Consider the following 10242-nt stretch of genomic DNA (forward strand, 5'->3'; position numbering starts at 1 on the left):
CAGTATGACTGAAGAAAAAACCATGGTGCTGACCACAAGAAAGAAGGAACTGGCAAATGACATGAAATCAATACGTTCCTTGAAAAACACAGTTTAGCCGAGTACAGTCGCTAATCCCAGCACTTTGGAAGGCTGAGGATGGATAACTGCTTAAGTTCACAAGTTCTACACCAGCCTGGGTAACATAGTGAGAACCTCATTTTTACAAAAGATTAAAAAAAAGTAGCTGGGCATGGTGGCATGCACTTGTAGTCCCAGCTACCAAGGAGGCTGAGAAAAGAAGGTCACCTGAGCCTAAGAGTTCAGGCTGCTGTGAGCTGTGATCGTGCCACTGCATGCCAGTCTAAGCAGCTGAGCAAAACCCTGTCTCAAACAAAAACAAACAAACAGCTTACCAAAAATGACACAAAATGAAAGGAAATATTTGTTCTAAATGTTGTATTTATTATCAAAAACTTTTCCACAATGAAAACTCCAGGTTCAGAATATTAAGAGTCTAGTATTTGAAATTAAACTGTAATATATACAAATTCTTGCTGATCATCCTAATAATTTATGATACAATCAAATTTAGTTTGTGAGGATACACTGACAAGCCAGATTTTTAAATGTGAAATAAATAAAAGTGTTAACAACAACGTTTAGAGACCAAATTGACACCCTACCCTTGTAACCAAAATGGTTCAATACCTATATAATTTGCCATATACTCAAATAAAGGGGAGACTCTGGCAAGCATTTAATAGTGTAGAATTAGCTACAAAAGTGAAATAGCTTAATAGATCATTTCCTACCCTCAATGCTTCTGAGTTATGGCCACAATACCAAATAAAATTAAAGATGCTATTTAAGAGGGCTCATGGATTACAGGGTTGTTAGCTTTAGGAAGCCTTTTTTTTTCTCTCTCCTATCTCTGATTAAGTAATAAAATGTACCACGCTGAGTTCATGTAGTTAAGATAAAATTTGAGGTTTAGAAGTTTGGTGTTATTCCTAATTTGATAGTCGGATAAAGACTGAGAGAGAATAAAGGCCCTCTTCCCTTTCAAGGAATCACTTTATTTCTACTTTTCACAGACGCATCAACTAATCTCAAATCTATTTATTTACTTAAAATACAGGGGAGGAAAAACTAACCACTACATTTTAGCAGCAAAACTCAATTACCCTTTATTAAGCCCTTAGGTATCTTCATCAAACATTTTATTTTATGACTCAATTTGCTCTAGAATTGAATTATAACAGTGACAGATTTTTTAAATTCAGCAAGAGAATACTCAGTCATTACTCATGTAGAGTTCATTTATCAAGCATTTTCTGAGTATTGAATGTATCATGAACTGTGGAAACAAAAATAAATTAGGTATCACTAAGTAGTTCCATAACTATGTTCAACAATGACCTATCACAGAGCCTAAAAAGACCTTGCAATTCCATGAAATAGTTTCAATTTGGCCTTTAGCATTTAGATTACATAAAATAACCTGAAGAAATATATATTTGGTAGAAAACTTCTCAGATAATTTCTAATTAAATTTTAAAAGCAGATGGCAAAAAGTATGCACTTAAAAAAATGAAATTCCGAGATGCTATAAACCTTCAATCTAATCATTTTAGAAAACATATAATGACAAATTTCTTTTTGTCTCCTAGATTCTAGACAAAATTATATACAAAAACAAGACATGTACATTTCTGACATAAAAAATAAATATTTACTATAACTGGAAACATATTTACCAATTGTGACACACATACATGTATTATGTGTTACTAAATAATACTACTGTTCTAACATGTCATATGAAAAGAACCTTACTATCACTCAGCAGTTATTCATAAGGTACCTAATGAAGCACAGTATGACTGTGATCATGTCCAACAGGGAGAAAACCAAGGCACAGAAATGCTAAATTATTTGCCAAAGTTCCCAGAAAAACAGGCAAAGCAGAAAATAAGAGTCGAAACCTACTAATTACAGTTTACTGACAAATTGCATGCAATTCTTCAATGATATAAACAAATTATACTTGTACATTCACAAATAAACATGTACCAATAACTTAAAAAGCAAGGAAAATTAAGAAGGAATTTTCTATATAGCCTGAATTACATAGAGAAGTGTGGTTTCAAAAATCAAAACTGCTGAAGAGCAGGTTCTAGTGAGATGTAAACATTAGTTTAAAAGAACTTGACAAAGTAAACGCAGTATATTAAATAAAAGATTGTGACCCATGAAGTTTAATTTTAAAAGAGAACCTAACAGACATACACATATCTCTGAGTAAGCACTGAAATGTATCTTTAGAGAAAAAAAATCCTTATTTAAAATACCTTATTTGAAAGTTTAAAAATAGCACGTATAGATAATATTCAAGATGTAATAAAAAAGTGTAGACTTTTTGGGGTTGATTATCAAACAGTAACAGTGCCAATTTCAAAATATGAGATGCCAGGGAAAATGGCAGATATTGGCTTATGAGATTGCTTTTATTAAACATATGAAATTTTATATAAAATTCTTTAACCCAAGAAGAATAGTGCTTAAACAATGTATTTTTTTTAAAGATCACATTATGTCCAAAAATATTTTATGACATTGCTTTATATCCAGTTTATCTTGTCCTAAAAAATATTAAAATATAGTATCAATAAAACATTTAATTTCCTCTACATTACCTCTTTAAAACATTGCACAAAATCTATGATGCTATCTTCTTAATAAAACAAAACCAAGGAAGGGGACTTTGTATATCCATTATTTCAGAGTAATGAAAATATCTTTACCTTACAGAAGACTTTCATAAAATTCCAGACATTGGCATATCGTAATAATTCAATTAGAAATAAAAATTTTATAACAGAAACTAAAGAAATAAATAATACAGAGTAATACTAATCAAATATCTTATCAAAATTAGAAGGTACTTTTTCTATTAAACAACTAAAATATGACAGGCTGGAAATCTATCATAAACTGGTTTTTAAAATAAAAATTGTAGTTTTCAGGTTCCTAATTTCAAACACATGACAAAAGCACAACAAAAAAACCTGACAAAAACTTACAAGTCCTCCAGCAAAAAGGCCTCAATCAAGCTCGTATTTAAAAAAAAAAAAAATCAGTAAGATACAGTAGATACTTATATAGGTTCAAATAATTAATAAGAGGATCACAAGCTCTCTAAGTTTTTAACTACTATTTCAAATTAATCATAGTCCTCAACTCCATCCTCAACCCCAAGGGAATTTTCCTGAATTAAATTGTTCATACGTAAGATTGTTATTTTTTTAATTTTTGTTGTTTCATTTACTCCATTATGTTTTGCTTATGCCTTCTGACATTCTGGAAAATTTCACTTCTGACATACTGGAAAAATCATACTGCAGTCAGAATTATTCATGTGTATCTCCTGAACTTGGAACTACTTACTACTTTACCCTAAATTTTAGTAAACTTAACCTTCAGGATAGCTCCCAAGACATTCTACATGAACTGCCTCAAAAACATTAGCCAATTACTATAAACTTTCTTAACTTTGTTGAAGGCCTTTGTCTTTACTGTAATTTTTACTTTATCTTTCTCATTGGTGGTATAAAATTTAAGGCTTCAAGCCTTTCTTAGATAAATTAAGACAAATTATATTCTTAATGACAGAAATAGATTACATCATTTGGAAATAAATATTTAAAAACATAACACTAACATTTGTTTTATCAATATGTTTATTCTTTTTGAAATGTTTAATTTCTGTGTCCTCAGTTAATTTAACAGGGCTTTACCAGAAGACAATTTTTTAAAGAAATCAGAACGGGTTCCCTTACAAAGTCCCTATAAGAACTCTAAGAACCTTTGTGCCACTGTCCTTTGAAAGTCTGACGCCTCTTTTAAATTAGCTCTCTTTTTGTTCACCTACTCACTCCCCTATCTCACCCAGAGCTTTGATCAATTTCTTCATTTCAGCTAAAATTAGCAGTCTCTGGGCCGCTGGGAAGAGCCAATGTGCAGCATCAGCTAAGATTCCCGATTAGCATTATGTCTGATTTAAAAAAAAAAGTCACAAAACGAAACAAAGAAACAAAGACAAAACAAAAAATAAAATCTACCTAGGCCATCTTTTCACCTTTCTTTATTTCGTCAGGGAGAAGCATTTAACACATTTGTTTTAACAAGCAATAAGAAAGTGCTAATTAAATTCTTGTCAATAAAAAGTCTGTCTTCTCACCATTGCTTATGAATTTCAACATTTAGAATATGCTAACAGAGTTTAGTAATTTCATTGTTTTGACATAAAATATAATAATCTTAGTACAAAGTGTTTAGATCAAATTACTTTTATGGCCTCTAAATAGAGACCATTGTCAACTTCTCTTGTCAAGAGAAAAATAATTTCCTGTGTTAAAAATGCAGATTATTTACATCTAAATCCAGAGTATAACCATGCATGGGAGGTTAATAAGTGGATGAAATCTGTTTCTGAAGTACTGTTTCCACTAAACAATATTTTAAGAATGGTCCTACCCTGCAATTTTTTTTTACATTTTTTCTGTGATGAGAAAATAATACACATGAAACCTTAATCCCCTAAAGACAAGGTTTTAGCATCCAACTTACCTGACAAGATTTTCATTGTCTCCAGTTCCCTTGCAAGTTGCACATTCAGTTCTTAAATCTTCAGCCTTGGGCTTCTTTTGCAGCACAGACTGTCTTTGCCTTCTCTCTCTAGGAACTCTTTCCTGCCATAAAAGGGATAATAAAATAAAACATAAAACAAACTAAGGATATGAGGGAAACAATTTTAAGAAAGAAAATTTCTCAAAGTTAAGACTGGGTAAAAGTGCTTAACTTATTCCAACCTCATGTTTTTCTTCCTCAGGAACGAAGCTTCGTTTTCGTCCTCTGGTTCTCTGGAAAAAAAAAATTCACACAATATCTAATGTTTAATTAATGATAAAAATAAATTTCCTACGTTAAATGCTATTGCTTAAGTTAGGTACTTGAAAAATCAGCTATTGCTAATTAATACTATATTGGACCACTGCATTTTGTTACCATTTATGCCATAGGAATTAAAAAGTAAAAGATTAAATGTACTTTATAGTACTTTACTTTTAAATAAACATGTATCTGATAGAAAAAATGAACTCTACAAAATTATTTTAAAGGATTTTCTCAACATTTCATAATTGTCCATAATTATGATTTACTCAGAGCTTAAGTTTTCAAAACTTATCACATGACTTCTGAAGCTGAAATGCTAAACCTGGGATCATACTACATACATTGTTTGCCCACATGTATGCATGTGCATTCATGTTTATATAAAGAAATAATTTTTAAGCAGCCAAAAAGAGCAGAAGAAAAAGGTCTCACATATCCAAAGTCCTAATTCAAACGCCATATAAAATGATATTTTAAACTAATTCAGCTATAATTCACATCCTATATTTCAGAATACATTTACCATTTGAAAGAACACATACAAATGTTGAAAAGAACTGTAACTACATTAGTATTTGCAGCCAATATGTTAGAAATCCCCACCAATCACAGCACCACCTCTGTGTAGATTCTGTAATTCCCATATGTAATTCCCACTGTTTCTTAGAGACTGGAAGAGAAAGCAGGCACTACTCCCAAAAATTACTTGGACAGCTGAGATCAAGTAACTTTCCCAAGCTAGAGTAGGTGCCAAGTAATTCTAAACAGAATATAGTATAAATATATTAATGTTTTCTTACATTACTGTAATTTCAATTCTTCATGATACCAAGCCCACTGTTATTTAATACCGTGGCTAACTGCATACCATTTAATCTAACCCTAGATAACCAAAAGTCAACTAAATTAGTCATTCAAAACAAGTAAATTTATGGTCTATTTAAATTTATATTGCCAAACTGTGTTTTAATTATATTATGGAAGTAATTAGGATGAAAAATGAAGACTATATCCAGGAAACGTCTTTAAATGCAGATCCTACATTTACAATTCTTACTTCCAAAGAACAATATTGAGACTTACTCCTCTAAATATCAATCATGATCCATGAGCACTGGCATCCCCTGAGTGCCTACTAGAAATGCAGAATCTCAGGCTTACTCTGACACACGAATTATAATCTGTCTTTTAACAAGAATCCTAAGTAGGTCACATACACATAAGTTTAAGGACACCAGTGTAGAAAGGTCCTTAACAACACTTATGCAAGTTCTAACAGAAAACTTATGGCTAGTACTTTCTACATTCATTTTTTTTTTCCTTTTGTGCCTAATGCTTTATCTTCTGCCCCCTTAAAAAATTCATCCCCAAATTGGTAAGGACCGTATCTAATTCATCTTTCTGCACCCAATTAAACTTAACACAATGCTTACGACATAAAGACTCAATTAACGTGTTTTAATAAAATAAGTGGTTAAATCAAAACTAATAAACGATGATACTATGTAATACAAATTAAAAGATTTGACTGATGGGCCAGGCACCATGGCTCATGACCATAATCTCAACACTTAGAGAGGCTAAGGTGGGAGGATTGCTTGAACTTAGAAGTTTAAGACCAGTCTGGGCAACACAGTGAGACCTCATCTATACTAAAAATAAAAATTAAAAAATCAGTTAGGCATGGTTGTGAGTGTTTATAGCCCAGCTACTCAGGAGGCTGTCGTGGGAAGATAACTTGAGCCCAGGAGATCTAGGCTACAGTGAGCTATGATAGAGCCACTGCATTCCAAGCCTGGGCAACAGAGTAAGACTTTGTCTCTAAAAATAAAAATAAAAATAAAAATTTGAAAAAAGCTTAAATTATTTTTCCCTAACTTGGTAATCTATTATCTAATTTGCATAATGTATATTTACAGGGCTTTTCACTTTTTTTAGACAGAATCTCCCTCTGTCACTCAGTATTTAAAATTTCATAACTTATCATGTATGACTTCTATAGCTGAAATGCTAAACCTGGGATCACACTACATACATTGTTTGCCCACATGTATGCATGTGTATTCATGTTTATGTAAAGAAATAATTTTTAAGCAGCCAAAAAGAGCACAAGGAAAAGGTCTCACAATCCAAAGTCCTAGTTAACATAAAACTAATTAAAATGCCATCTAAAATGACATTTCAAACTAATTTAGCTAAAATTCACATCCTATATTTCAGAATACATTTATCATCAGACAGAATACATACAAATGTTTAAAAGAACTGTAACTACATTAGCATTTGCAGCCTCCCAGGTTCAAGTGATTCTCATACCTCAGCCTCCCAAGTAGCTGGGATTACAGGTATGCACCAACATCCCTGGCCAATCTTTGCATTTTTACTAGAGAGGAGGTTTTGCCATGTTGGCCAGGCTGATCTCGAACTCTTAACTTAAAGCAATCTGCCCACCTTGGCCTCCCAAAGTGCTGGGATTACAGGCATGAACCACTGCACCTGGCCTACAGGGCATTTCAAAAAGGTACTACAAATTAGTAACCAATATCAAGTGGAAAATATTCAAATTACTCATTTGAGTTCTATAAACTTCTAAACAATGGGCAAAAGACTTCCATATATTTCCACATTTTTCTTCATTCAACTCATCTTTTAGCTAATTAACTAGCAAATGTTTCAACTAGTTTTGAATTAATTTTTCAAGTATATATGTTAATACTGCAAGTTCATGTTTTTAATTCTTTTAAAGGTATTTAATTATTTACCATTTTGATAATAATTTAAATCTTCAAACATTTGTTATGACTCCATCAATTGAAACTCTCTTCACACCAGAGAACAATTAACATCACATGGTATAATACCAATTAGTGATTCAATCACACAATGGTATGGCTGCATTTCTCTATATTTATAAATTTATTCTCATGTATTAGGTACATTTGTAGTTATCTAAAATAGTCACTTTAAATTAATCACATTTATTACCAAACAGTAATTGCTGATGTATTCATGTAATCATTTTGAATAACACAAGACATATAAACAATTTCCATCTATAAAAACAAGCTTGTTAAGCCGGGCGTGGTGGCTCACGCCTGTAATCCCAGCACTTTGGGAGGCCGAGGCAGGAGAATTGCCTGAACCCAGGAGGCGGAGGTTGCGGTGAGCCGAGATCGCGCCATTGCACTCCAGCCTGGGTGACAGAAGCGAAACTCCGTCTCAAAAAAAACAAAACAAAACAAAACAAAACAAGCTTGTTATAAAAATATAAAATAATATCATCATAAAGCTCTGAAAAAGCAATCCAGAAAAATGACTTGCAATAATCACACAGATGGTAAGTTTCTGAGGTAAATTTTTACCTTAAACTCAATTATCTCAACTTCTGTGACTTTTCTTGCATGGCTAATCCAAGATTAATAATTTAATTCCAAATAAAGATGAGCACGATCATTAAGAATGTAAATCTCTTACTGTACTTGAATATACTTAAACTAAACTGTAACACTGTGATGCCCAATGAAGATTTCTTACATTTCAAATGATGTTGGAGAATTATATATACCCAATAAAGAAGAAACTCAAACTGACGCTACAGTCTCCCTAATTTGGTAGCTCTATACTATATATTAACTTGATCCATTACCAAAGTAATTACAGCACTCTTATTTAGCATTTATCACATTACGTACTAATATTTCCAAAGAAAAAAATAAAAGAGAATTTGATCCAAATGGAACTATACAAAATACCAAGTCCTCTAACCAAGAAAATGTTGAAAGCTATGGGCTTTTTTTTTTTCTTTGTATTAATGAAGTGACAGCAACTGTAACTATGAAAATTCATAACTGCCTAATATTACAACAGACAAGGTATGTTAAAAGTAGTGTCCCTGAATAAATCCCAAAACATAAGCAGAGCTTATAAGAGGGAGAAATGGTACAAAAAAGCAAGAAGAAAAACAAAAACAAGTTTGGCCCCTCTGATAAATTTCAGTTATCTATGAGCTTGTTCCATCTCAGATAAATAGAAGTATACATAACTGGGTGGTCTTTTTATAATATATTTTGAGGCTGAAACTACTTTAGCAACAATAAAACAGTGAGGTGAAAATAATAAGTGGAAGAAGTAAGAATTTTACTTTTCAAGTATGTACAACACAGATATGTTACTTGGAAATTCCACATGATTAATTAAGTAAGGGTGCAATTCCAAACTGATTCATTTTGACAGTAGTTAAGCTATTAGAAGTAAATGAAAGTTTAAAACTCATTCCAAATTTTGACACCTTCCAATTTTTTTGTATCGTTATTTTTTTAAGAACTTGATTTGCCTAGAGACAATTACAACCTGAGCTGCTTACATCACCTTGCTCTTAATCTGTCTATGATAAATGTACTTGAAAAGAGGTGATAAAAACATCCATGGAAGAGACTGGCATGGTATTAAAGACAATGTATTTAAACTGAAAAGGAGTAAAATTATCTTATCTAGCTAGCAACTTTTAAATACTATAGTTTATTCGGGCGAGTCACAGTGGCTCCAGCCTCTAATCCCAGTACTTTGGAAAGCCAACGTGGGCGGATCACCTGAAGTCAGGAGTTCGAAACCAGCATGGCCAACAGCCTCTTTGTTTTTAGTAGAGACAAGGTTGGTAGAGAAACCTCACTTCTACTAAAAACACAAAACTTGGCCGGGTGTGGGTGTGGTGGCGCACACCTGTAATCCCAGCTACCCAAGAGGCTGAGGCATGAGAATCGCTGGAACTTCGGAGGCAGAGGTTGCAGTGAACCAAGATCATGCCATGGCACTCCAGCCTGGGTGACAGCATGAGACTCCATCTCAAAAATAAAAATAAAAATAAAAATAAATAAATAGTTTATTAATCTAACACACATAATTAAATATTTCTCTAACTTCTCTCTCATTTGGACTAAAAAACATGTAATGTATTTTAATTATTCTTTAAAGATGAGGTTATTTTAATTTGCAATGAAGTCAAATGCATAATTCATTGGGCAAATGAACTAAATTTAAAGTACCTTAACATCTTTGATATCACTACACTACGCCTCATATATTCACTTGTGGCCATGTCACTAAATTTAACACTTAGGTTTTTGTTGACAAATCAACATTTGTACAAATAATAATTAATTTAAAGTAAGTCACATATGCTTAGATGAATCTAATGCTATTTACCTTAACAGAAGTTTTCAAAGTTTGACTTAATTGTCCTAATTAACATTGATTTTGGAATTTTGCTTATGAATAAGCATGTTCTCTTTTTACATATAAATTACA

The 10242-nt window shown here is 32.2% G+C and overlaps 1 protein-coding gene and 1 long non-coding RNA gene across 18 annotated transcripts in view; one reads left to right on the plus strand and one right to left on the minus strand.

The window, feature by feature from the left end:
- The window catches only part of PHF14 (PHD finger protein 14), a 200824-nt gene that overhangs the window by 109043 nt on the left and 81539 nt on the right, over positions 1–10242 (minus strand). For 15 of the 17 annotated variants that reach the window (XR_004271581.1, XR_004271582.1, XR_004271583.1 and 12 more), the window contains 2 exons: positions 4854–4904; positions 4612–4733 (listed from right to left, as the gene is read on the minus strand). Coding sequence is in view for 14 of the 17 variants with exons in the window: in XM_032287092.1 (XP_032142983.1) it covers positions 4612–4733; positions 4854–4904 (173 nt within the window). In the remaining 3 variants the exon portion in view is untranslated. Of the gene's footprint in view, positions 1–421; positions 1340–2473; positions 4037–4611; positions 4734–4853; positions 4905–10242 lie in introns of those variants that run through there. The other 2 variants (XM_032287095.1, XM_032287093.1) reach the window with 2 other exon arrangements.
- On the plus strand, positions 7927–8476 carry LOC116557580. Its single transcript, XR_004271584.1, has 2 exons — positions 7927–8007; positions 8192–8476. It is a non-coding gene; the product is annotated as an uncharacterized LOC116557580 (long non-coding RNA).

The sequence above is a fragment of the Sapajus apella genome, unplaced genomic scaffold (assembly GCF_009761245.1).
Source record: "Sapajus apella isolate SASKATOON/1434 unplaced genomic scaffold, GSC_monkey_1.0 scaffold19, whole genome shotgun sequence".
Lineage (NCBI taxonomy): Eukaryota > Metazoa > Chordata > Mammalia > Primates > Cebidae > Sapajus > Sapajus apella.